Source organism: Anopheles aquasalis, chromosome 3 (genome assembly GCF_943734665.1).
Source record: "Anopheles aquasalis chromosome 3, idAnoAquaMG_Q_19, whole genome shotgun sequence".
NCBI classification, from domain to species: Eukaryota; Metazoa; Arthropoda; class Insecta; order Diptera; family Culicidae; genus Anopheles; species Anopheles aquasalis.
The window spans coordinates 7,363,194-7,389,527 of record NC_064878.1 but is presented as its reverse complement, the minus strand read 5'-3'; the positions used below and the strand labels follow the sequence as shown (position 1 = coordinate 7,389,527).

Here is a 26,334-nt window from a genome sequence, read left to right as displayed (position 1 = left end):
CGTTGTTCTCCTTTTTATCAGAAACATCCAGAAAGTGTCGAATGACGAACGATTTGTTATGAGTTTGATTGTTTTCTTTTATTTCTCATTTTCGGAACGTACTAAATCATGCTACTGATTCCCGGCGCCCGACAATCCGTCGCTGTGGTTGAGAAATTGCGGTTTCCCCCAAAACACCACCAGCGGACGCTTGCTTACAATAACAATATATTGCTTTCTCGCTTAGGTTTCCTAAAATGATCCGCTTTACTTGATCGCCTTACAGTAACTAGGTTAGGGGAAGTGTTTAAAAATTGAAGGATTACTTGATAAACTAAAATCAACCCTCAAAAACGCTAACAGCATTCCTAACTTATCGCTACGAAGCCACGGGTATCTATGCAATAGCAAAGGGGTGTCTGCTGTGCTAAAACGATCACATCTGCAACGCTTGATTCAAGGGAGATTGCCTAAAACTTACCGGCTAATCTTGATGGAGACATTTTTTGTAAAAAAGAGAGTGAGAAATGAGTGAAAAGCTGAGTTTCCTAAACTTTCCCTACCATAGACACGCACACACATGCATACACAAACTCGCCGCTGTATCCGGATAAAGATGATAGTGGGTGTTAAAAACAAAAGGGATGCACAACATCAAATGGGCTGACGGAACGCATCACCGATCCTTGCTCGCTTACCCTAATATGACACAAACCTAGCGCAGGAAAAAAAACCCCCAAAAATCACGTTGCACTGTCTCAACACGCCTAATAAATCTACAACAAGTACTGGAGATTATTTACAATCGATTACGACTCCTCAGGAGTGCAGTTCTCCTGGTGCTCTGCCATGCCATACTTGCAGTCATCACCTTGTCTCTTATCGCCCGTGGTGCCGCGATGGTCATCGAAGTAGCTAGCGCCTGTTGTGCGTGTTTGTTGGTGGTTTTACGTTTTTTCCCGCTTCTTGAAGTTCCGCTTCGACGCACATCGCAGTATGATATCGGAGACACGCGGTTTGTGATCAAAGATTTTCATTATCTGCGTGCGCGCCTCATTGATGCCGTCGATTACGATTTTGCTTCGTTGCATGTTGCCCTGGGGAATGCGAAAAAAAATCCAAATTAAGCTCCTAGTTGATTGCTAAGTTTTTTGCGGTTCACGCAATGTTTACTAAGATGTTCCTCAGAATCACATCTCTACGGCCGGATAACCTCTTACCTTCAGCAAATCATTGATACGCTCGAGATCGGACGTGGAGGATTTCGGTGAAGTTCCTGTGGAAGAGCTGCCACTAGCACCACCACTACTACTACTACTACTACTACTACTGCCACTACTACTGCTACTACTGCTGCTGGCACTCGCTGTCGCAGCTTCCATCGTACGCAACATCTGGCCCAGCTTTCCATACGCTTGAGATTCCAAATCACACTGAAGAGAGAAACACGATTGGGACAATATTAGTATGGTTGCGCTACACAGGTCCCTGTGCCCGTCCATGCGTTCCTTACCAAATCTTCGATCTGTGCGCTAAGATGATAAATCTTCCATCCGTTCACCTTCTGCAGAATGTGCGATTGGTTCGCGATGTCCATGACGGTTGGTCGCCGCTCCTCACGCTGCTTCACGTCCGTATACCGCTGGAAGTGATTATTGGCCGCTTTCCACGTTTGTTTGTACGACTGAAAAAGGGGGAAAACGGAAATCTGTTTGTTCAAGAAAGATGGTTTTGTAATTGAGTCTTCCAAGGCGGCACATACCTGCAGTAAGCTAACGTTATTGGTCTTCCGCGAGACCGCGATCGGTTTCGATGCAGGCCCAGCTGCTCCAGATTGATGATCTTGTTGTTGTTGTTGTTGTTGTGGCTGTTGCTGCTGCTGTCCAGTTACCGTTGCTCCAGAGCTTGCTGGTTCCAGCAGTTTCATACTGTTTGCCATCTTCTGTCCCATCGAACTGGCCACTGTGCTGTTATGCTTGCCAGGTTGTTGCTGCGCACTGAGGAGAACAATTCCGGAACCACTCGTATCCATTGCTTCGGTTGCATTTCCCGATACAGCTCCATCGACATGATCGACGTACAGTTGATGCTGCTGTGGAACGCTTTGTGAGACTCCCCCCGTCGTCGTGAGACTCCCCCCGGTAGCGGAAGCGGAGGATCCAGATTTCGCCAGCGGTCCTACTGCAGCTGTTCCTCCTGTCCCACCAGCAGTGGAATCCGTCAGTGGTTGTAGCAACTGTTTCCGGGCCTTTTTGCGTGGCGATTGCTCATAGCTTCCATTGCCGGAAGAGGAAATCGTCGTGGTGTTGCTACCGCTGGCCATCGAAACCATGCCCGTTTGGTAGCTTCCATCGGCGGTCGTCGTCGTCGATGATGATGCACCGTGATGGAGCACCTGATGATGGTGCTGGGCGGAAAAGTGCATCGTTGACGATGGATCATCGGCTGCATGTACCGGTTTAAAGCGTCCCTCAGCGGTCAGCCGAGATGAGGCATTCCGGTAGGCCATCGCACGCATCTCTTCCTCCTCCTGTTCATCCAACCCCGGGCTGGACGTGGCACTGACCGTCGTTGAACCATCACTCGATGCTCTCCGTACCGGGGACGCTGCCATCAGGGGTGAAGAGGTGCTGACGAGAATCTCACCACGCAGCTCAAGCTGCTGCTGGCCATGGGAGGAATTTGCCTGGAGTAACTGTAACTGCTGCAGCTGTTGCTGCTGTTCGTGCTGTTCCCGTGCCGATCGTTCCTTTTCCACCGCTAGCAGTGCCTGCGTAAGGTCTCTTCCAGCGGCCGGTGTACTGATCGTTTTAAGCGTTCCCTCCAGTGCCCGTTTCCTCAGAATGCTCGACTGTGGCGATTCCTGTTGCTGCTGCTGTTGCTGTTTGGTGGTGTTGTTACCACCAACAATTGTGACCGCATTGTTACTGGTAGCAACCGAAAGCAAAGGAACAATCGTACCACCACTAGCGCCACCAGTGACGCTTGAGCCCGCGGCACTACCGACACCTCCGGCTGTACTGGAGACGATGATCTGTTGCGTTTGGCCACTGGCATCGACCAGTAGCTGCGGATGGAACCGTATCGAAGCATCGCGTGACACGGAAACGATGCTCCTGGTAACGCCCGTACCACTATCGCCCGTCAGTGAAGCTGGCACAAGACCATGGATAGGGCCAGTCGTGAGTGTTGCACGGCCAGTCCCGGCACCACCACTACCACCAGTCGTAACGTTATGTCCTCCTGCTCCACCGGTGGCTTGTACGATCGCAAACGATCCACCGGCACCGTACTGCGCCAACGAAGACACAACCGTAGGATGCCCTCCGGATGTCGCCTGTTGACTGTTGGATGATGCTGCGGTAGTGCCAACGACAACGCCGCCGCCACCGCCACCACCGCCACTACTGCTGTTGCTACTGCTGATGACACTCGAGGTGGAAGAAATCGAAAAGACCGGTCCCCCGCCACTCGTTGTCGTGATCGTGGTCGAGGATGCGGAGGATAGCGTTACCGGAATACCACCACCACCACCACCACCGGTGGCGAGTGAAATCGATGCAGCGACAGAGGCTGCCGCTGCCGCAGCTGATGATACTGCCGGGGATGAGGTTAACCGTTCGTAGTAGAACGATGAGGACGATGATGGTGGCACGTAAGGGGTTGCGGATGCTGCCGTGCTTACACCGGATGTACCGCTGGCACCGCCGCCTGGTGCTGAGGACGATACGACACTCAACGTAGCACCACCGGGCCCAGCAATCTTACTGCCAGGGCGTGTTTGAATGTACAACGATGGTCCATTGCCACTGGCGGCCACGGAGTAGTGTAGTGTGCCACCACCACCACCAGCACCGGTGCTACCTCCGACCCCTTCCACCAGCTGCTGAGGGGTTACTTTGGCGATCGGGAGCACCGATGCAAGTGAAGTGACCGCTGTTGCACCACCCGTTGTACGCACGATTCCTGCGAGAGATGTAGCCACCGTTCCGATGCTCAGTGGACTATGGCCAGTCGCACCAGCGGCTCCCTGAATGCTGCGTGCTCCGGTAAGGGCCAACGGGATTGGTATGACCGTGGTAGCCGTTCCACCAGCACCAGCACCAACCTGTGTTCCACCACTGGCCACCGATACGACCGTCGGGGCACTCATATTGACAATTTGCGTAATTTGTCCCGTTCCATGATGACTGCCGGCACTGACGGATACACCACCTGTACCACCACTACCACCAGATGCACTTCCACCGGTGGCGATGAGATTGCCGGTGATGATCGTAGCCGGTGTACCACCACTGGCGGCCACTGGTACGACACCGGGCATACCACCGGTCGTACTGACTACAATCTGTTGCCCGGATGCCGTCTGCAGAGTGGTGGTGGTCGTTGAATTCGATGCGCTATCTGTTGAGGCTGCCACCGCTGTTGCCACATTTGCTGTTCCAACTTGTGTGAGCTTGCCAGTGACCTGAGCGATCGTAAGCCCGGCCGGTTGCTGCTGTGTAGCACCACCACCACCAACCACCGTCTGTCGGCCGTTACTGCTGCTTACGATCAGGGGCTGAATGTTCAGTAGATTCGTCTGGATGCGCCCATTAACGATCTGGGCCGTTCCTGCGGTTGTACCACCGGCGGCCGCCGGATTCGGCACTTGAATGATGCGTGCCGGAATGGCATTCGAGATGTTTGTCGTGCCAGTGGTTCGTTGGCTTTGCTGGGTGTTTGTGAGCGTCCCGGAGGTACCGCCAATGCCCGAAGCGATCGTCGTGAGCACGGTCGTTGAGGCGAGTACGGGCGAACGGAAGTTGCTCACCCGGATACCGGTCGTCGGGAGTCGCTGTATCGTGGGACGGATTGTCCCCGTGGTGGTGCCTGCTGCCCCGATTACGGTTGCAGTCGTTGGACGCTGTGGTGAGAGAGTGGTGGCCAGGGTAAGCCGTTGCTGATTTGGTCCACTACTGATTGTGTACTGTTGTGGTTGCTGCTGCTGCTGTTGTTGTTGCTGTTGCTGCTGCTGCTGACCGGCACTGGCACTGTTGTTCGTGTAGACGAGCGTAGACACTTGCCGTGGTCCCATCGATAGTGCCGCTACGTAGGCATGCTGCTGGGAGGAACTGGTGCCAGAAGATGCACCGGATGCAGCGTTATTACTGTTACCGGCGGCGTTTCCACTGCTCACTGCCACGGTTTGTAGTTGACCACCGACGGAACTGGCCACAGCGGAACTGTTCACAACGGCTACTGGGGTACCGCTGGCGCCACTGCCCTGAACCACCTGATGATGGCTGGTAGGGAGGGTGGTTTGCGTAACCACACGTGCCCTCGGTGTGACTCCGGCGGCAGTTAGTGTGCCCGCCGTTATACCACCACCGCCAGCACCTGCCGCGGCACGTAACAGCTGGGCGGACATTTGAAAGTTCTGCACGAGTGTTGTCGTTGCCGTGGCCGTCGGTGTAGCACCGGAAGTCGTACTTCGTACCTGCGATTGCACCACATTCGGTGGCATCCGGACGTAGGTTGTCGTATTACCGACGGCTGTGGCTACTGTTGCACCACCTGTAACACCACCACCACTGGCACTGTTACTGTTGGCCACCTGGATCGGGGGCGTCGAGATGCGTATGGGACCATTGATGGTCGTGGCACGGACAGCGGCCCCCGGAGGCAGGTTTGCCGTCACGATCGGTGTTGCCGATTGGACGGTCCGGTTCGAGACATGATACGAGACGGTCGTTGGCGTTGTGCTTTGGGCACGGGACACGGTCAACGGAACGGAGGTCGCCGTGACCGCGGTACGACCGGTCGCTCCCGCGGTGATTGCACTTCCTGCCGGTAGCGTACTGATTTGTGTTCGATTTGTGGTTCCATCTGAATAAGAGGGCAGAAGCAGAACACACTCGATAAGTCAATGGAACAAGGCGATGTAGAATGAACCTCCGCTCCCCTACACTTACCTTGCTTAATGTTTGCCGGCTGGCGATAGTAGGTTTGCTGGGACACGCTGCTCGGTATGACGACACGCATCTGGCCGGTGGCTGTCGATCCGAATCTGGTAAGGAAGAAGAAAGAAATTAGCGCAAAGCTGTAATTGAAATCGCCATTAACGAGGGGCCGCCCAGGTCTAGCCAAGTGTCAAAAGGAGCCCGTAGCAACCAACAGGCCGCAGCAGGCGGTTTTTCCTGTTTTGTGAAGAAAATTTGCTCACAAAGAAAATGACACCGATTTTCGTTGGTAGATGAGAGACAGCCGCGAGACAGAGTGAGAGAGCGAGAGAGAGAGAGAGAGAGCGCGCGCGAGAGAGCGGAATGCGGGAGGAAAAGTGTGGGAAAATGCGTCGAGAAGAAGCGCAAGAGAGCGAAGATTCAATAAAAATAAACCCGATGATGATAAGAAAGTGAGTGAGCCCACTTTTTGGTCTACCACAGAGCACGCAATGGAAAATATTCTAGCCTGCCATGATATCGTGAAGTAGCGCGAACACCAGCCACCATGCATACGCAACGACGGCGACTTTCACTCCGCAGCTGGGCCAAAAGCAAACTCGTTGGAAGGAGGGTGGAGGGGGGGAGGGGGGGGGGGGAACAAAGAGAAAACGCGCCTTGCAAGGAAACGAACCTGTACGTGGTGGTCCCGCCCGGGATGGTGGTTTTATCGGTGCGTACCAGCACCTTGGAGGCCGCGGCCAGATCGATCGGTATCGTGGTCGTCGTCGTGCTGGCACCACCCCCGGATGACACGGTTTTGCCAACGAGTCCGCCACCACCGCCGCTGCCTCCCGCAGCGCTCGTGACCGACGAGACCGTGGCCGACGAAGATGAGGCGGACACCGACGACGAGGAAACGGAAACCGACACGAGCGATTTTTCACCACTAGCACCGCCACCAGCACTGGTGGCCACTTCCGGTGTACTCATAATTCCTGCCGAAGCGCGTTTTCCGTTGCTTTTCTGTGATTCGCACGAAGATATGACGCCGTTCCGAGGAGGGAAGTTCCGAGGTTTTCAGCTATTTTTGCTGAACACATGCACACGCACACGCACACACACTCCTGCGGGTTTTGCTGAACACACGCACACAAACACGGCCGCGGGTTTTGCTGCATGGGCATGGGGAAATTTGAATGGACCGTTGGTATAAGAGCGAGAGCGTGCCAACCGGACAAGGGCTTCCGCTTTCGCTTCCGGCCAGCACCAGGTAACGATCTTTTTTTTCCCTTACCAGAGAGGCCCCAAAGGTGAACAACCGCCAGGAGCCGCCCTCTCTTCCAGAGAACGTTCACGACTTCTCAAAGGTGGTACCGCGGGAGAGCCGCAGGTGCTTCCGCTTCTTGCAGTAAGATTCTTGAACTCGGCACAGGAATTCCACTTTACAAGCACAATGCTCTAAGCAGTTGCTTTATAATTATTTCAATGTTTACAGGACCTGTGAAAGGATTTTTTAAATATCTAACAACCTCTGCGGAATACTTCTTCCTTTTCCGCAATTACTTTTAGTTCGTATCTACCGAACATAATAATTCTACTAGGCTCGCGGTAGTAGAGCGACTAGAAAAAAATAGTTCATGAGTGTCTTTTGTTCTTCAGATTGTGTCTTCTAGTAGCCATGAGATAAATTTATCTCGGTTTAATTTAATAAATTTTAATAAATTTATCTCGGATTTAATCGGTGTTAACACACCGATTCCCAAAAAGAGATCTACAACCTTATCATTTTGTCAACTGGTTGGCAATTAAAGATAATGCGTCGGTGATAGCAACAGCGCAAATTGAGCTAGCTCGCTGTTTTTCAGTTCAGTTCAGTCCACGAAGTTGTGCCAAGCAGAAGGTACAGTACACGAGACCGCTGACCACGAGATGACACCAGAAAGTGGATACTTTGAGAAGTTTGGCAAGCTAACGATTCTGCCACAGGAAGCGGACAGTATCGAGAAGGAGATCGATCGAATTATCGAAGCCGGAACACGGGAGCATCCACTGCACGTGCTCGATCTGGACGATGTCGTCCAGAAGCACCTGAACTGGCTACGTGTCATGCCCGGCATTACTCCGTTCTACGCCATCAAGTGCAACGATGATCCAGCGATACTGGCCACGCTGGCACACCTTGGTACAGGATTCGATTGTGCAACGGAACCCGAGATACGCACAATCCTGGAGTTGGGCGTTGAGCCGGAGAGGATCCTGTTTGCTCATCCCATCAAATCCCTTCCAGCGATTGCTTTTGCACGATCGCACGGCATCAAGCGGATGACGTTCGACAACGAGTATGAGCTGGAGAAGGTGGCCAAAGAGTACCCGGACGCAGAGTTAGTGCTACGTATCCGGCACGATGACGATCAAGCGTTGGTCCTGCTGGGCAGGAAGTATGGATGCGATGCTCGCGGAGATGGACTTCGATTGATGGATCGTGCGGTCGAGCTCGGTGTGAAGGTGATTGGCGTCAGTTTTCACGTTGGGTGTGGTAGTTTAAATGCGGATTGCTTCTATCATGCGATCGAATCGGCCCGAGTAGTGTTCGATTATGCTCGATCGAAGCTCGGTGTTCGGCTGGAATTGCTAGACATTGGTGGGGGATTCCCGGGGGATAGCGATAAACCGATCCAGCCGTTCGCTGACGCGGTACAGAAGGGCCTACAGGAGTTCTTCCCCAATGCAGAGGAGGTGAACGTGATTGCGGAACCTGGCAGATACTACGTTGGTTCCGCCGTCACACTCCTCTCGACTATACAGGGCAAAAAGGTGATCTGCGATAGGAACGAGTCGGGAGAGCGTGAAAAGATTAAGCAGATCTTGTATTACATCAATGACGGTATTTGGGGATCGTTGTTTGATTGGTTGAGCTTAAGACAGAACAGTGATCTGCATCGTGCCGTGCCTTTGGCAATGCGTAAGCGACGTAATGAACCCAGCTACCGAACCACCATCTGGGGACCGACCTGTAACTCGCACGACCAGGCTTGTGAGGATGTGGACTTCCCAGAGCACCAAATCGGGGACTATATCGTGTTCGACAATATCGGTGCGTACGGGATGACCCTTGCTACCAACTTTAACGGGTTCCCCAAACCTACTGTGCAGGTTTATGTCAGTGAACCGACTTGGTAAGATTCTTGAATTCGGCAAAGGAATTCCACTTTACAAGCACAACGTCCTAAGCAGTTGCTTTATAATCATTTCAATGTTTACAGGACCATGCTGCAACAGATCAACGACAAGGACTGGAAGCGCAAAACGCTGTCCTTCCTCGAGGGCACTTACCAGCAGATCCGAAATTGACTGGCGCTCGCACGAAGATTATGAAGAGCCCCAAATAAAGATACCAGTGAGAAAGAATGTTTTGTGAAAGGATTTCTGTGAAAACAAGCAACTCCTGCGCTGAAAAACTGGATGTTTCCACGCGATTCAAATCGCACCACAAAAATCAACATCTATGCCCTACCCCCCGGCATCCCTCTCACCGCTGGGTGGCACGCAGCACTGCTGTCAAAAGTCCAAAACAAAATGGAAAGAAGGAAAGTAGAAAAAGGAAGTGGAGAATAATTTTTCGCGTTTTTCCTCGCGTATGACGAGCTTGCACCCCCGGTTTTGCATCATCCTCGGTCTGTCTGGAAGCCGTTCTTCGCTGTAGCTCCAGCCATTGGCCCCCCCATCGCTCTCTATAGCACGGCAAGTGTGTTCCTAAGCGCGTTCCTCGCGAGGGGCTTGCCAGAAACGCGTCACTCTTTGTAAGCTCACGGTGCGGCGACGAATCGGAGTGTAGTGCGTGCAGATTTCCGCGATTAAGGTCCTGCAGATGGACTCTGAGTCCACAGGATCCAAGAACTGGCCGACGAAGGCGCCGCCACCATCCACCATGACGCCACCGCAGCTCCCGGGCACGGTCCCGCAGAAGAACATCGTTCGCACGATTCGCATTGACCCTTCCAGGATGGGAGCGGGTTTGCAGAGTCAACTGCTGGCATCGGTATCCACAGGTAATTGGCCGAACCTCCCGGAGTCAGTGACCATCTATAGCGTGTGTGTGTGTGCGCGTGCGTGTGTGCGGTTCCCGTTGCGGAGTTATGTGGTGTTACTTGGCGTGCCACATGGTCTGTTCTATTTTTAGCTCTGTCAAGATCCGAGGCTCTTGACGCTGTTTTACTGGTGGGATAGGGTTGCATGGTTGTAGCACACTTGTCAGGCGCCAGGCACTGAGTTTCACTCATCAAGAGTTCGAATCTATGGAACATTTATTCATCTTTTATGCCGAGTTAAGAAGAGTGCTGCACAAGTGTCCGGTCGCGCAGGTGGCACCGAGCATTTGAAAGTGTTTCCTTTGGACTTGCACACGGTCTGGTCTGTGCTGTCAAGTCGCTAAGAATCCACGTGTTTTCGTTTTCGCTGCTGCTTGCTTCTTATCTGCGCCGGTGTATCGCCGGCAGTGAATGTGAGTTTCGTGTGGTTTGTTTTTCCTATTTCGTTGTGCTCCACCTGATTGGCGAATCACAGTGGCCATTGGCAATGAGTTTTTTTTCCGGTCTATCTCGGCAATGAATCATCAAGGTAATCACCGAATGTTTCATTCACGTCTTTCTCTCGTCAATCCACAGCGAGAAACGCTAAGCGAATTTCCTTTGCTGCTGCTGCTGCTGCTCCTGCTCCTGCTCCTGCTTCTCCTGCTGCGGTCACTACTTCTGCTACTGTTGTTTCCGATAGGGTTCCAACATTCCCTGCTACCGCTACCCCTGCTCCCACATCGCTCACTACCTCCGGCGAACCAGATCCGGCCACAGGCAATCCACCGTCCCACGAAGGACTGGCGCATCATACCGAGCTGTCCAATGACGACGATGCAGGTCCAACAACGAAACCATCGCCGGCGGCAGGCGCTAGTGCCGGGCTGTTTCGAAGGAAAAAGGTGGTTCCTATCGTGGTGGCCAAAAAACTGGCCAAGAAACCCTCACCGCCACCCAGTACACCTGTCGCTAAGACTGAGGGAGAAGAAACCGCGTTGCAAAAGTCTCCTATACGTCCGGAAAGTTCACAAAGCGAAGGATTAGATAGAACTGAGGTAGAAAGTGCTGCACCATCGTCGGCTGTACCAGCGCAACCAAAACCGGTCGCATTTCGCCGCGTAAAGCCAAAAGTATCGCTCGCCGCCGCGGTAAAACCATCGAAAACGGCTGCAAAAAGGATGGATCTCTCGAAAGACGCCGGACCGGAAGTTACTGCTGGTTCACAGAGACCAGGTGCGCTCTCAACCGTTACAGTGGCACCTCAGATTAGCGTAGAAACGCAAGAAGCAGAGGAAGTTTATACGAGCAGAACTGCGTTGGCCTCGATCCAAACAAAACATAATCCAGTAACAAACGAGGCAGTAGTAAGCCAAGAACAGGTGATTGAGATTGAATCGCATCTGGATGAAACGGTAGATCCCGTAGTTGCATCACACGCTAGAAGCGAGCCCATCAAAGATGGCTCTAGAATAGTAGAAAGCGAGACGGTAACTCGTGGCGATTTGTCACAGGAGGACCAAATCGAAAATAATTTATTGTTAGATAGTCAAATAGATCCAGCAAATCTAGAGAAAGTCACCATGGCGGTTGGAAATGTGACCGAAACTGCTGTACCTACACACCCAGATAAGGAGAACATTACTCAACCACATCCTCTCCATACAATCAGCGGTACCAGCAGCCAACCGGGGTTGCCATGTGCTACACTTTCATCGAGCGATTGCAATCGGCCACCGGAAGAGACGACCAAGAAGATCCCTGTCGCCGAAAAGTTTGCTATTGCGGCGCAATCACCAATCACCGTCAAGACTATCAGCGCCAGCACACCGAGTTCCGGTAGTAAAATGATTAAAAGAACCGTTAGCTTGGGAGGGCTGCTTCCTCCCGAGTTGGCTAACAAACTGAAAAACAGTTTAGTACAGACTTCATCCACGAAGCGGAAGTCGGTAGCGAAACCAGCGGCGAATACAACGAATACAGAAAAGGCACCTGATAATTCCTCTGGGCACAAAATTGCCGATGCAGTGTTCGATCAATCGAATGACAAGAAAGCGCAACCGAGTTCGCATAATGAGCTGGCCAAACAAACAGTTCTTCCGTTGGCAATGTTATCTGTTAAAACCAACAGCAGTTCAACAATCGTCGCCGGCTCTGATGTATCGCCCACTGTACCTTCTGTTGTAGAACCAGCATCGAAGAATGATTTAATCGGTTCTGTGGAATCTTTTGGTACACCAGAACCATCATGCAGTTTGGAGCAGAAGGTTATCGCGGAAAGATCGGTCCAAAACGAAACCACCACCGTTAGTAGCCTATCCGGTGCGAGTAAACAAATTCGAAAGATCCGTTCCGTCGCAAAAGCAAACTTAACTCCGTCGCAAAAGCAATTGATTATGCAATATTTAGTCAAAGGGACCGTAAAGCCAACTACGAGTGATGGCAGTCTGCAGAAAGGCAACGTCGAGCCTAAAGTTATTCCACATCCATCATCACCAGTAATCAATAGCGCCAAACTTCCTGAAGCCACCAGTACCGTCAAAGCTGAGGGATTAGAGGAATCCAATGTTAAAATTACCCCACCCGCCATTACAACTCCTTCGGCACTTCAATCTCAAAAAACAGTACTCACACTTTCATCAAACAACACACCTGCGGTTCCACAGAAGCTGCGCATTATTTCACAAATCATCCTGCCTACGATTAACTTCAGTCCAGCGAAAGCATCACAACCAACCACCGCCGGTTTGAGTGACTCCGGAACAGCAACAGGTGCTTCCGGGTCGCCCGAAATTAGTTCCAGTGCATTCGTTCCATTTTCATCACGCTCTCCATCATCACCCAGCGCTAATCCAATGCTTACCAGTTCGAATTTAATTAGGGCTGGTTCTGCGCTGCCGTTTCTAGTGTCGCCCGATTTTCGCTTAATGCATATCCCATTCTCGAGCACATCAACGCCACAGCAACGCCTGAATGAGACAGTGCCGATGGCCAGTGGCAGTGATAGCAAACCAATTGTGCCACAGACTTATCCTGGAGCGTCGAGTGAAATGTACCCCAAGATATTAGTTCTTCATCGACCCGGTTTACCTAAAGAGGAAACGGCACCAATCAGCACACCTCAACCGAGCGTGCCACGCATTGTGATAGATAGAAGCTACATCAGTGAATCGGAGCAACCGATGGAATGTACATCTTCCATCGATGTAGATGAACCGGCGGGTGATCACGAACGCCTGTCCTTGAAGGGCTGCTCGGAAGCGATCCGTGATATGTTACGAAGAAAAGCTTTGAAGAACTTGCACGACAGAGGTGAGAAGGTATCGCATGCGTCTGCGAGATTTCCGAAAAAACAACTACAATTACCTGTTGCACGTTACGGTCGTTGCTATTCAAAGTCTGCAAGGAATAGATCTCAGGGCACTGCAAACATCGGCACTCCCTATATAAGCGTAGCCACGGAAGATGGTCGAAAAGAATATGTTAAATTAGAAGACCACATTACGCTGAATGCAAAAGTCTCGGGGGAACCACCGGAAGTAAAACCACACGGCTTCAGCACGGTAGCTCCTGATGGGAAAAATTCTGACAACGAATTCTATGGATACTCTGATAAGATGATCGAACGGGAGAACGCCCAAGTGGATGCCAAGATACGTTTCATCGATCGTTTCGTAGAGCAGATGATCCCGATTCCGGCCACAGATGGGCAGACAACGAGTGAATCGGACTCAGATGATGGTTCAATTGATGAGACGCTCGATTTTGACAGTGATACTGATGAAACAATCGAAGAGCCTGAAACAGATGCCAGTTTGAATGCTACATTAGTGCCTCAGGACTTGGCATTGGCCAACACAAATGCTCAAAACTCAACTGTGATAGATATTCAAAATGCTCCCATTATAATTCCCTTAGATGGAGAAAAAACTCTTGTGATTCCAGCTCCGCAAAGTGAAGCAACCATTACTCACCAGCCGAATACTGTAGTTGTTACTGAGTCTTGTTTGCCTCAGCCACTACAGCAGCAACAGGAGCTGCAAATGAACAAAGCGCAGATCGTTGAAGAGGCGCCTACTACCTCAGTGCCCAGAGGCAACGATTTAAACGAGGATTGTGCTGCATCGGATACGGAACAGCTGGAGTACACGGCCGTGGATGCTATTTTGGAGTTTGAAAACGCTAGAAAAGAGGGCAGCTTTGAAGAAAACAGAGACAGTAGCAGTAGCAATAACGTTTCTAGCAATAATACACCAGAGAAGGTCCCATCAAGTAGCGTTTGTTTGGTGGAGCCTGAAACACCCTGTACCAGTCGGGTTGGTGAAGCTAGCGGTAAAAAGGCGGATAAGAAGTCTAGCCGAAAAAGGCGGGATGGGTTTGTGGAACTACTGCTGCGACACGTGAACTATGATTCGTTGATAGGCGAATTGGTCGCGAGGGAGAAAAAAGTGCACGGGACAACGACCTTGGGCACGAGAGACGAGAAAGATGTGGAGCAGTTACAACGCTCCCCTTTGAAAAAGTACATCCGAGAACGAGCAAAAGCTTCTTTCTCGGTCAAAGAGGAACCCCATGCTTCCCCTAGCTTGACCAAAGACGACGAAGATGTCGATGTGAGTGATGAGGCGGACGACGATATGGAAGCAGAGCTGGTTACTGAGATCCTGAAACCATTCGTCATGGATCAAGAACGAGACTTGTCTACTGCTTTCACGGAACAGGTAAAGACTGAGGCACCGCATGACATGGCCAACGAGAGAACAAGTACAGATTTGGCATCGGAGGCTACACCTAACGATGATCGAACAGATGCTTTGATCCAAAGGGTTGAACAGAACCTCACTGCAGATTGCCCAGAATCGCAAATGGAAAACACAGAGGCTAAGGAAAGCGTAGAAACAATGGCAAGGAATCCAAATGAGCCAACAGAGGAGAGTGGTCAACCAGAAGAGCCGTCTGTAACTCTTCATAAACCACTTGAACTGGAGGCCGCCAACGAATTAGAGGCTATGAATTCTGAAGAATTCGAAACCTCTCCAGTAGCTCAACACTCAGATTTAATTTTAGAAGAAATTCCACAATCTAGTGAACCGGACAGTGTTCCCGTAGAGCCTACAATGATGGAAGGCGAAAGGACATCTGCTGCTGCTGCTGCTGCTGCTGCTGCTGCTGAGTCTGATCAAATTACCAAAGGTAGTCAATCGTTTCCTGAATCCAGCAATGTTGATGCAGTACAATTGAAGGACACAGCGGAAGCTACAAATTCATCGTCAGTTGAACCATCTGTGGAGATGTTCTCACAACCTCCTGAATTGGAAAGTACACATCTGGTGACGGACGCTTCTGAAGCAACTAGTGATCAAATACTAGAAACCGTCGTTCCGGTTCCTTCCTCTATCAGCGATACTTTTTCGGCTGCAGCACAAATACAGGGTGCAAATCAATCGCACGATTTGGATTGTTCATCGAGGCAACACCAGATAACTTCCCCCTCGAGCATAATTTCACCGTTCAGTGTATCCAAGGAGGCTGTGGATGAGGTAGTATCGGATTGCTCTTCTCCAGGATTCTCTAACTTTGAGGATACGGTTGTTGAAGATTTCTCGCCAAGCAAAGATGTGGCTAGGCGTCCTGTCCCTGACAACTCTGCCGGATTCGATGCGAAAAGAAAAAGGCGTCGAAATGATTCGGATACTAAGGAAGAACTAATCGATGATGGAATCCTTATGCCAGCACGTAAACTAAGACCTCGGCCAAATCCGGTACATCAGTCGACACCTAAACGAGGTAGACCCGGGCGGAAAAGCGAGGTTCCCGATATGGCTATGCATGAGTGTACGAGGAGTAAAGTTAGTGAAGTCGTACCGAAAGAGGAGAAAACAGATAGTTCGAGAGAATCTTTGTTGGAAAAGGGCAAAAGAAGAGGAAGAAGCAGAAAGCATCAGAGAAGAGGTAGCGGCATCCGCAGCATCAGTAGCAGCAGTAGTAGTTGTGGGAGCAGAAGTCGGAGCAGCAGCAATGGTCGCGATGCGAAGAAGATTGACCACGATGACCTTGATGGTTCATCCGATAGCGTTGACCGTAGCCCGTCAAGGGGGAGTGTTAAGAATCGCAAAAAAATTTTGCGTAAAAAACGTCCATCAAAGACACCCGGAAAGAGTGGGAACAGCCTGCTAGATGTAGTCCGTAGTGCCGGACTAAAGATTTCAGCTTCCATGACGCCTGCTGCTATCACCTCTTCTACTACTTCCACTTCCAACACTTCCAAAACTCTCAATTCAGATGAACAGTTCGTGATCTGTGAAGTCGTGGATCAGAGTGCAGCTGCCGGAACAGGACAACCGTTGGTAGAACGCGTCATGGAGATAGTCAACGTACACACAACGCATGTCCCGTCGGACGCAACGTCAACAGTTGAATCTGAGCCGAAGAAGCGGGGTAGAAAATCAGCGGCAGAGCTGCAAGCATTGAAGGCCAAAGAAGCGGAAAAGCAGAAGGTATCAGTAGCGGCAAATGGCAAGGCAAATGCAGCAGCGTCGACCTACGAATGTGCCCGCTGTAGCAAGACCATTTCGGCCAAAAGCTGGGATGAACATTTCTATCTGCACAACGGGTTAACGTACCGTGTTGGCATCGATAGCGAGCTGGAGTTGAATGATCTCAGTGTGGCAGGGGTGCTGCTGCAGCGGTTCATGAAGCGGTTCAAACTCACCGAACTGACCTGTGAGAAGTGCGGCGATCGAAAAAAGTCCCATATGGGTATGGCCTCGCACATTGGCCGCTGTGGAATACCGCAGGAGCAGCTGGTGGTAGCGAAGGTCAGGTGCGAGCACTGCAACCGGCTTATGCTACCCATCAGCATGCCGGTCCATCTAGCAAACCACTGCCAAGTGCTGAAAACCAAGCAGCGGCTGGAGAACTCTAAAGAACAACAGTCGCCGGTGGAGGAAGTGGCACCGTTGATCGTTGAGCAGACTGCCAGCGGCCGGCAGAAAAGACAATCCGTTGCCTGGTAAGTAGCACAGAGCGAGCACACAGTGCCCATTCCCGGTGGACGGGAAGAATGTCAAGCACCAGTTATCTGTATTCCTCAATTTTTGTCTCTTTTAGTGCGGAAAAGAAAATTAAAAAGATTGTCCAGGAGACGACCAGTGCCACACAGCAGGAAGTAAGTTTGGCTAAGAATGTAATGAATTGAATTCCAGATGACCGTCCTTTCTTTCCTCCCTAGCTACTGATAAGTATTAGCCCTGGCATGATCAGTCCGGGAACGAGGAAGCTGTGGGAAACGCAGATCAAGTTCAAGGGTATAGGGAAGTGTATGTACGCAAAGTGTACCTTTACCGCCAACAACGAGGAGGAACTAGAGAGCCATCACGGTAAATGCTGGGTTGGGCCGGAATCCAATGCCGATACATTCTTCGAATGTGCCATCTGCTGTCAGCAATCACCGCGACGGGAACGAATTCGTAAGCACATCCAACGGCAACACCCGAAGGAGCTGGAGGAGGCCGGTGGAAGTGCAAGCGATAGTGATGGATTCGTAGGCCAGACGACGGATGGCAGCGAAACCACGGATGATAGTGGCAGTGGAATGGCAACGGATGCTGACGATGGCTCTTCAATGCGAGCGAAACGGGCAAAGATAGCTGCTATAAACTTCAGCAAACGTGGCAAAGGAAGAGCAACACCGGTGTCTAGGAAGGCTGCAACACCGTCATCCAAAACATCGGCAGTAAACGACTCCATGGATATCGATGACAGCGTAATGGGGGATAAGGATGAGCTGGAAGTGTACAAAGAAAGTAAGCAACCACGTTTGGACGGAGAAATGGAAAATCATGCAGCGGAACCACTCTTGCTAATCGCCATCTCTATCTATCTTTTCCCCCCAGTGATACTTGACGAAGCGTACGAGTACAAATCGCAGAAGATTGACTTCTCGCAAACTTGCATCAAGCTGATGCGTCAGTTCCATCGAGCAATGTACGGGTCGCCGTTGCTATTCGAGCATTTGCAACCGCACACGGATATGCGGTTAATGTCGCAGCAAACTGTGAAAGAGTATTTGCCCCGCAGTACCCGATCGATGCGTTATCGCTTGCGGCAGGTGAAAACGTACGACGAGCCGTACAACGATAGCCTTAGCGACGGGTGGAAAAGATTGCAAATCTTTCAGGGCCAATCGCTCGGTTTCCAGGAATCGGTGTTCTACTGTGGTGGTCCGGTAACGGCCATGGCTTGGCTACCGATGCCGTGCGAAGAGAAGACGGATCGGCAATCACGAAACCAGCTACAGGATCCGCCCGATCAGATACTGGCCCTAGCGTGCAAATCGGGCTACGACGAATATTACAACGGTGAACAGCTATCGGCACGTCCTCAGCGTAAATGTTTGATACAAATCTGGAATACGGGACCAATCGTTAATAACCTGTAAGTAGTAACCGAGCAACCAACGGCCTACTTGACATTTACGGCTTCCTTTCGTTGATCTTTCACAGCATATCAAAGGCCATGCCAATGAAAACCGCGCCACAGCTCTCGTTTGCCATCGCGTGTGACTTTGGGCCAATCTTCCAGCTCGCTTTCTGTCCTAGCGGTTGCTACAACGATCGGTCGGAGGGGCACAGTATCGATCGGTTGGGGCTACTGGCTGCCACCGGTTCCGATGGTGATGTGTACGTGTTTTCGCTCAACCGTGCCTTGGTGCAGCGTACGGAATCGACCGCACCACGTATCCTGCATCTAGTGCCGGTGTTACGCCTTTCGCTTACGCTCACCATTCCCCGCCAGTCACCAACGGCCGATTACACCGGGCACGCCACCTTGAAGATAGTTTGGTCCCGTGCCCGTGGACATGCCGTCTTTGCGGCTGGATTTTCGAACGGAGTTGTGGCCGTCTGGAATCTGGAAACACGGTCGTCACTGCTGCGCGGCGTAAAGGGTGGCACTCCGACCCTGTTACCCACTCACAAGCTTCTGCACTCTTGCAGTGGTGCCATCACCGCACTCGACTTGCATTACGATGAAAATGCCCGGTACCTGGTAGTCGGTAACAGCGATCGGCGGTTAAAGGTGTATGATCTCGGGTCGGGTCAGCATTTGCCGCCCGAGGTGTGCTCACTGTCAGTCCGCAGCCGTTGCTCGGCCGCCCGCTGGATGACCCACTTTCCCGTGCTGATGATGGTGTTCGATGATATCTTTGCGCTCGACCGTTGCTCACTGACCGTACACCAGCCGCGCGAAATTGGCTACCGGTTGTTCCCGGCTCTTCCATTTGCGGCCGAAGCGACTGATCTGGCTTCGAACGATTGGCTCGGTGTTAATGCGGTCAGCACCGATGGGGGCGATGTGCTCTCTCACCGTCCAATGCCTTTCGTTTACCATGTTCACGAACGAAAAGTGATCCAGGTAAGCTGACGCGACATGATGGTGATTCAAAAATGGTTGTTTTGTAGAATTGATAAGAAAAAGAAAAAGATTGTTTTTTTTTTCATCGCAACAACAAAGTGGTGTTTAAAAGTGGAGAGGAAGGGGGTCCCCCGCTTGTTCTGCATTTAAAGAGAAAGAAGCCTTGAGCGGGATTCGAACCCACGGCCATTGCGTTTGTGTTGTTGTTGATCCCTGGAGCTGGTTCCACTTATCCTCTGTGCTAATTGGACAGCGCTGCAAAGGGACACTCAAGCCCAATAAGAAATAGAAACCAGTTTCGTACGATGCGATAAATGAGACTGATCTATTTTTCCCCTTTTTTATTCCAGATGCTTACAACGACCACAACGGTTCGTTTGAGCGAAGGCGATGCTGAGCTAGACCTGTCAACCTACGAATCGTACGCCGAACACTGCGGCATGCTGTTCTCGGATACCGATCGGGTAAGATCTTCGGTTTCGATTATTAAACTCCATAACGCGGGATCACTCATAAGGGGTCCCGTTACTTTTTTTTAATTTTCAAACCACATCACCTATTCAACCATACACGCCGTGTGCTGTACAAATAACAAACCGCCTTTTTTGTGTGGATTTGACGAAAATACGTTTCATTTCGGCGTCCACAGGTCCGGGATCGGTCGGATACCAAAAGCTTGCAGGTGAAACTGTTACGGCGTGCCGCCGTCGATAAGTATTCCATCACGCGCACAACACAGGTCTCCTTCAACCCAAACAGTTCCTCGTTTCATTACTACGCGATCGGTTACCAGGCCGGTTTCGTTCGTATCCGTGGGTTGCGCGTTTGATCGTTTGAACGACACACTGTCCGTCACCTATCCGGTGTGACTCTACGTTATCATTCCACCCTAAACCAGCAAGTGCAGTGTGCAAGTGGTGCCTGAAATGTAATGAAATGAAATAAAGTGTCCTCTGGCTTCTTTTGATACGCTTGGCTACATTTCCAGTTTTCCGCCATTCATGATGACAGAGAAGGGCAAGATGGCAGTTTCTCCTCCTTATTAGTGAGCGGCAGCACCATCCTCCGGATCACCGCCCGTTTTTTCCGGCGAGTTCTGTGACGAGGACGTCGTTTCACCTTCCTCTCCCGTCGAACCTTCCCCGATGGTGGTCAGCTCGCTCTGCCCATCGGCCCCAGGCTCGGCGGACGGTGTCGTTGAGACGGCCGAATCGACGGTGGATGTCGACGAGCTATCACCCTTCTTGCCGCGTCGTTTCTTTTTGTGCTTCTTCTTCTCCACTTCACCCGTTTCGTTCTCTTCCTCGACAAAATTATAGTTCGGTGGGAAGAGTGCGGCACATTCCTCCTGCCCCTCGACCGCATTCTGGCTGACGTAGCACGGTCCCATCGCGGTCAGCGCCAGCATCGCGTGGCTCGTCGCCTTCGAAACTTTCATGATCAGCTTATCGTTAACGTTCGGCTTCTTGGTGACGTACCGTTCCGTTGTCTTGGCGATCAGCTCGGCCGTCTTCGGATCACCGGTACTAAAGTACCCGAACGCCATGACCTGCGTCTTGTACTTGTCGTTCATCGCCACCTCCAGCACGTCCCTTTTTTTGTACGCATCGAACACCATACAGATGTGCGGTGGTTCCGGCACAGGATCCGGTGGTAGAAAGTGTTCCGTAAGCTACAACGCAGGAGATGGTCATTAGATTAGCGAAGGAGAAAGCTGACGGTGATAAGCACTTACATGCCGAAAGAGTAGATAAACGAGGGACGCATTGGCACGCCGGTTGGTCGGTGTCCAGACGCCCGGTATAATCAACCGTGGACACGCATCCTCATCGAACGTTTCCTTCGACACGTTCTGCGACGAATCGGACGAGGTGGTTGTCGCGATGGAGCTGCCACTCTTTTGCGGTGGCAGTTTGGCCACCATGCGCCACGTACCCTCGATGTACTGCATTTCCAGTGGTTCGATCATGCGCGGGATCACCTTCTCCACGTTACCGTCCGCATCCAGCACCTCGACCGGTTCGGTGATGATTTTCACGAACGCACCGATCACCTCCTCGGGCGTGCGCGTTTCACCATCGTTCAGCTTCCACACGTACGCCTGTATGTCCTTGTAGTAGATCTGTTCGAACACATCGTCCGCCAGCCGGTTCTCGCACTCGAAATGCAGCACCTCCAGCATCTTCGGGTTCAGATGCACCAACCGTTTCTCCTTCAGGTGCAGATCGTGCTTTTCGGCGTGATCGTGCAGCTTCTTGAACACGTCCTTGTGGACGTGCGGCATGAACAGCGTACAGCCCATGTCCGGTATGTTGGCCATGATTTCGTCCGTCACGTGCGTGATATAGTCGAGCCGTTTCTTCGCCGCGGCCTCTCGCTCGATACGAGCCACCTCTTCCTCCCGCTCCTGCCGCACATCCTCGCGTTGCTGCTCGTCCGGGGTTAGCTCCCAGAGCTCGTAGTACGTCCGCTCTACTTCGCCCGCCCGGCACTTGAGCTCCAGATCGAGCTCCTCCGTAATCAGATTGATCAGCTTCGGGACGTTCGTGCCGAACATGAGGTTTACGATCTTGCCATGCTGTTGCGGTGGGAAATACAGACAGAGAGAGAGAGAAAGAGAAAAAGAGGTAGATACATCAAAAATACACGAGAAACCGTCCACAACCTAAAGATAAAACATAAAAGCGGAATGAAATAAACCACCACCCCCTTGGCGGATGACATCACGTCAGTCCGTTCGTCCTTCCCGAGTCGATGTTTACGATCTGACCGACCCTTGGCCGTGCTGAAGCGCATCGACTCGCGAAAGGGCTAACAAATTCATTTAATTTTATTGGTTTGCTCAGCGAAAGAGACTTCGGGACTGTCACGTGTGCCTGGCGCTTCTGTGTACGTCTTGTCGCGCGAATCGCGAACCGGGTCCGTTTATGGATTCCGTCGTAAATCCGTCGGAATCGCGTCACCGTGGCCAATATTTGGGGCAGCATAATATTTACTTTCTTCCCCTAGGCACTGTTAAGGAGGGGAGCAGCATACCAGAAACCCCACCGGTGGCCGGGGGTTGGGAGTAGGTTTATTGATAGCTTGTTAATATTCTCCCGTAATAGCTGACTGGCTGACTGGCCGGTTTCGCTTCTATTGCGCGTTTGATTTGGCAAAAAAGAAAGGCAGAAAAAAAAGCAAAAGGTTCTTCGTGATGGGGGGAGGGGAAAAAAGCCGTTTCGACCCCTTGTTGCGGTTGATCGATAATCGATCCGGATAATTACTCTAGTCACGAGGCCCCGGACCCATCCCATCTATCCATGGATGGTGCTCGCGTGCTGTGATTAAATTGCAACTTTTTGCAATTTTCTCCGATGGCATGCCGCTTACTACGGGCCCCCGGGAATCGGCACATCGCATCAAACGGCCCCGCCGACTTCCTTCGACCTTCGGACTTTTGATCGGGGCTAAAATTAGACTCACAGCCAGGCAGCAGGATTCAGTTACACTGTTAAGTAACGGACGTAGAAGGCCATGTAACAGTGGATCCTACGGTTTTTTTGGGGGGATGTTAATTTGTTCTCTTTGTACAACGACTGACGGGGACTTTTGTTTGCTACATATTAAAGCAACCTGGACGCTGGTTGGTGGTTGCGTGTTGAAGTAAGTTCTTCCATCGTACAGTAATACTTGCACCAACTGGAAGGACATTTCGTGTAGTTCGTAAACTAGTCATCCGGTGCTGCGAATCCAGTGCTTGTGGCCCATTTTTCATCATTATAACGCTTCCAAGGAGCAACAGTTTAGCCAAAAAGGAACACGTTAGCTTGGTTGGCATCTTTCCTTCTGCTGCATCCTTCTTACTCGGTTACTAGAACGATTGAATTACTGCGACTCTCATCGGCTGCCAGCCTGCTGCTGCTGCTGCCACCATTGGCCACATCGAACCCCAATGAGTTGTGTTTGTTTGTTGGTGGGCTGCCGAAGCCGCGCGACCATCCACAAATGACCTGTTGGCACGCGATTTTGAAGCCCGGGAGCATCGGTTGAATTCGGTTTAGTGGAACATTTATTTCCAAATTAGCAATACAGACAATACCCGATGTGACCATCATACAAAATGGTCAACCTGCTACGATTGCAGAGAACGGCCGGCGGGGATTTCGGATTGATGCACGAGATTACAGTATGCCTTGACTACTGCTTGGTGTACTAGCTCTGATCAACTTACCGAAGCGAACAACCAGGTGGGTTCACTTTTGTTCCGGAACCGTTTCAGCGCACTGATCTCATCCGATTTACACTGCGAAAGGAGACAATTGTGATTGAATGACCGTCGTCTAAATCATCGGAAAACACTGATCAACCATACGTACAATGGCCAGCTGCAGGTTGTCGCCGCCGAGTTCCAGCTTGATTTTCTTCAAACTACCAATCATGCCAACGCACGGACCGCACCATTCCGTGTACACGTCCATTACTGCGTGCGTGAAACAAACAAACCGACGTTAAGAACGACGAGCCCACCAGCTCCTCCTCTCCTCCTTCGTCTCCTACCGAGCAGTCCGTCGCGTTCCAGGAACTTTTCAAACTCATCATCGGAACTGATTTCGGTCTGCAGCTGCTGTACTCCTCCCTTCTTGGCCATACTTCTCGCGGTGAATGTTTTGCGGTCGACTTATAGTAGAAAATATCGCTTTTCGTTTTTGAAAACTTTCAATTTAGAAAGACAAACAATTTAGAAAACACTCTGCCAAAAAGGCGCGCTAGCGAACACGAACCGTTTGGTGTTCTGTCTTGGGAAAAGGTTCTCAGCAGACTAAAAGCGCCGAGCGTTCGACGAAACACACCAAACAACCAAATCGCATTCCTCGCAACTATGGGTCGCAAGGAGTAAACGCGGCATCGGGTTGCCAGGGGTAACAGTTGCCTAGAGCTGCGCTTCCAGGCTGCTAAAGGCTTGGCTAAGGGTCCTAGCCGAACTATCAATGCCGCTTTTTTTTTGCTACCAGGCCGGCTTTTTTGGCCGGTAGCTTAACCGAAGCTAGCCTCGGAGATTTGGGCACCATCCAGGCCCTGGGCGGCACTATGTTTACACAAAAACCATATGGTCGCAGCACCGGAATGCGGCAAACAGCCACGTGGCGTGGGGTGTAAATCATGTACGGTCGATCGCACGTTCCGGGGGGCACTTTCACACGTTTTCGACGCATCATCTAACCACTCAACAGCAACAGCAGCAGCAGCTGAACGATTTATGAACTTGACTCGCCACGCTGTGGAACCGTGTGGACGTGTTCGAACGCTCCGAGCGTGACGGCTGCTTTCCTCTGCAATGCTACAGCACAGCTGCTGGGCCACATTTGCTGTAGAGATTTCGTGCTTCTAGAGGCCGGACGGGGAACGGAAGGGACAACGTGAGCAACAAGTATCCGTGGAGTTACTCGCGGCACTACAGATGAGTATTGCGTGCGGACCCCGGTGTGCTGTTCGGTATTCGAATATTTGGAATGCCATCCCGCGTTCTGTGGTCTAGCTGTACACAACAATTCAACCCCATCTCCATGCGCTAACGCTATTCACGATGATGCCCCTTATCAACGCGTTTTTTGGGAGGGGGAGGGGGTGGGGGGGAGCGATAGATTTCGGCAGCGCACAGACCTATCGCCTTTGATAAGGGCACAATAAAACGACCATTCTACAACCCCATTCATAAGCGATTGTGCGGGGCGGAGCGGTGGTGATTGGTCAGTGGGTCAGACCGAGACAAAGTAGAGCAAAACTGGGAACGAAATAGATCTTACGATAAGATGGACGATTGGGGCTGCGTCCTGTGGAAAGGTGATCGAGTTCCGACTGGCGGTTTTATCGATTCGCTGTGGTCTCGAACGTACCGACGTCGTAGCGGTTTTTTCCTTCATTCGGTATTCGAGACCATACCGATTAAGTCCGGGTTTGGTTTTTATCTTTTTGGCAAGTTGGTCGTGATTTTTTCCCCCTGCTAGCGCCCTGGAGGAGTAGCGCGGGGAGTGTAGCGGCTCCTTGAGGGGTTTGCTTTGCATCGGTGGTCCTAATCTTCGATCGCATCTCGATTGCCCTTGGCCGTCGATCCCGTACTGGTGGCAAATTCTTTGCATTTATTAAGAATTATTGGCCGGGAATTAAAGTATGGGATTGAGATCTGAGTTTAGGGATAAAATAAAGCATTATGTAACAGGACAAGGTCTTAATCTAATACAAGATCTTCCTCCATAGGGCCCGTGTTGGTGCATTTTTGTGAGTTGGTTTCAACTACATCCAAAAGAACTTCGCTCGAAGAACCGCCTCACTATCAATGCGTGAACCCACGCTGTTTCCGATGCCGCGACGAGCGAACTGCACTGAACTGATAGCGCAGTCGCAGTACTACGACTGCAGTTGCAACCGATGCACTATTAGCTGCACTTCTTATCGTGTTTGGAGTGGCCTCGCCAACTACAGCATTTGCAAAAGTTCTCCTCCGGCATACGATTCCCTCCATGCGTTCCCTACAAAGCGGCTCTGTTTCTTTAAAGCCTCGAGGGCCGGCCTCGATCAGACTCGCTTCAAATCTTCGGGACAGGTTGCGCCGTGGCCTTTCAACCACTAGCGCACGATGCAAAAATTTCCCCCCAACCACCGGAGACAGTATCTGGCGCCCCGTAGTTTCGAGACCACTGCAAACTCTTGGCGAGCGGAGGCTCATATGCAAATTAGTGCAGTGCAAGGCGCGGGTTTTTGTTTGTTTTTTGTATTTTATGCGACCAGATTCCTTCTTTTTTTTATGCTCAGTAGATGTTCATAAATGTGTTTTCCAGTTTAAAATGTTGAGGTTATTATAGTCTTTTAATCATTGCAAAAACGGTAGCTAAGGTGCGCGCGCGCATGTGTGATGCCTGTGTGGTGCACCTTGCGCCAACAGCCCATCGGACCGCTCTGATTGACGCTAT

At 51.3% G+C, this 26,334-nt stretch overlaps 4 protein-coding genes across 7 annotated transcripts; 2 read left to right on the top strand and 2 right to left on the bottom strand.

Annotated features, from left to right (window-relative positions):
• Positions 1–40: 40 nt before the first annotated feature.
• On the bottom strand, positions 41–6,944 carry LOC126575487 (serine-rich adhesin for platelets). 2 transcript variants are annotated; one of them, XM_050236203.1, is made up of 6 exons: positions 6,595–6,944; positions 5,934–6,028; positions 1,742–5,847; positions 1,493–1,663; positions 1,200–1,412; positions 41–1,076 (listed from the first exon to the last, which is right to left on the bottom strand). In XM_050236203.1, the coding sequence occupies exons 1-6, from the start codon at positions 6,891–6,893 to the stop codon at positions 927–929; spliced, it is 5,034 nt and encodes a 1,677-aa protein (XP_050092160.1). In that variant the 5' UTR covers positions 6,894–6,944; the 3' UTR covers positions 41–926. The 2 variants fall into 2 exon arrangements, with proteins under 2 accessions (XP_050092160.1, XP_050092161.1); XM_050236204.1 differs by having other exon boundaries at positions 6,601–6,944.
• Positions 6,945–7,797: 853 nt separating this feature from the next.
• On the top strand, positions 7,798–9,298 carry LOC126575952 (ornithine decarboxylase-like). The gene is made up of 2 exons (XM_050236967.1): positions 7,798–9,079; positions 9,167–9,298. Exons 1-2 carry the CDS (start codon positions 7,833–7,835, stop codon positions 9,252–9,254), a joined length of 1,335 nt encoding a protein of 444 aa, XP_050092924.1. The 5' UTR covers positions 7,798–7,832; the 3' UTR covers positions 9,255–9,298.
• Positions 9,299–9,482: 184 nt separating this feature from the next.
• On the top strand, positions 9,483–20,353 carry LOC126574918 (general transcription factor 3C polypeptide 2-like). 3 transcript variants are annotated; one of them, XM_050235333.1, is made up of 8 exons: positions 9,483–9,952; positions 16,253–16,982; positions 17,081–17,138; positions 17,202–17,775; positions 17,866–18,406; positions 18,475–19,384; positions 19,735–19,848; positions 20,034–20,353. In XM_050235333.1, the coding sequence occupies exons 1-8, from the start codon at positions 9,772–9,774 to the stop codon at positions 20,211–20,213; spliced, it is 3,288 nt and encodes a 1,095-aa protein (XP_050091290.1). In that variant the 5' UTR covers positions 9,483–9,771; the 3' UTR covers positions 20,214–20,353. The 3 variants fall into 3 exon arrangements, with proteins under 3 accessions (XP_050091290.1, XP_050091289.1, XP_050091291.1); XM_050235332.1 differs by having other exon boundaries at positions 10,568–16,982; XM_050235334.1 differs by lacking the exon at positions 9,483–9,952 and adding an exon at positions 10,466–10,520.
• A 57-nt stretch (positions 20,354–20,410) lies between these two features.
• Positions 20,411–24,158, bottom strand: LOC126574919 (uncharacterized). Its single transcript, XM_050235335.1, has 5 exons — positions 23,924–24,158; positions 23,743–23,846; positions 23,598–23,669; positions 21,120–21,962; positions 20,411–21,056 (listed from the first exon to the last, which is right to left on the bottom strand). Exons 1-5 carry the CDS (start codon positions 24,012–24,014, stop codon positions 20,427–20,429), a joined length of 1,740 nt encoding a protein of 579 aa, XP_050091292.1. The 5' UTR covers positions 24,015–24,158; the 3' UTR covers positions 20,411–20,426.
• Between the last annotated feature and the right edge of the window lie 2,176 nt (positions 24,159–26,334).

Coding starts and splice junctions, on each gene's coding strand:
- LOC126574919 (XM_050235335.1), bottom strand. CDS start 24,014: ATGGCCAAGAAGGGAGGAGTACAGCAGCTGCAGACCGAAATCAGTTCC. Junction 23,847..23,923: donor GGAACGCGACGGACTGCTCG/GTAGGAGACGAA, acceptor TCACGCACGCAG/TAATGGACGTGTACACGGAA. Junction 21,057..21,119: donor TTTATCTACTCTTTCGGCAT/GTAAGTGCTTAT, acceptor CCTGCGTTGTAG/CTTACGGAACACTTTCTACC.
- LOC126574918 (XM_050235332.1), top strand. CDS start 9,772: ATGGACTCTGAGTCCACAGGATCCAAGAACTGGCCGACGAAGGCGCCG. Junction 17,776..17,865: donor GCTGGAAGTGTACAAAGAAA/GTAAGCAACCAC, acceptor TTTTCCCCCCAG/TGATACTTGACGAAGCGTAC. Junction 19,385..19,734: donor ACGAACGAAAAGTGATCCAG/GTAAGCTGACGC, acceptor TTTTTATTCCAG/ATGCTTACAACGACCACAAC.
- LOC126575952 (XM_050236967.1), top strand. CDS start 7,833: ATGACACCAGAAAGTGGATACTTTGAGAAGTTTGGCAAGCTAACGATT. Junction 9,080..9,166: donor TATGTCAGTGAACCGACTTG/GTAAGATTCTTG, acceptor CAATGTTTACAG/GACCATGCTGCAACAGATCA.
- LOC126575487 (XM_050236203.1), bottom strand. CDS start 6,893: ATGAGTACACCGGAAGTGGCCACCAGTGCTGGTGGCGGTGCTAGTGGT. Junction 6,029..6,594: donor GGCGGGACCACCACGTACAG/GTTCGTTTCCTT, acceptor CTTCCTTACCAG/ATTCGGATCGACAGCCACCG. Junction 1,664..1,741: donor ATAACGTTAGCTTACTGCAG/GTATGTGCCGCC, acceptor CCCCTTTTTCAG/TCGTACAAACAAACGTGGAA.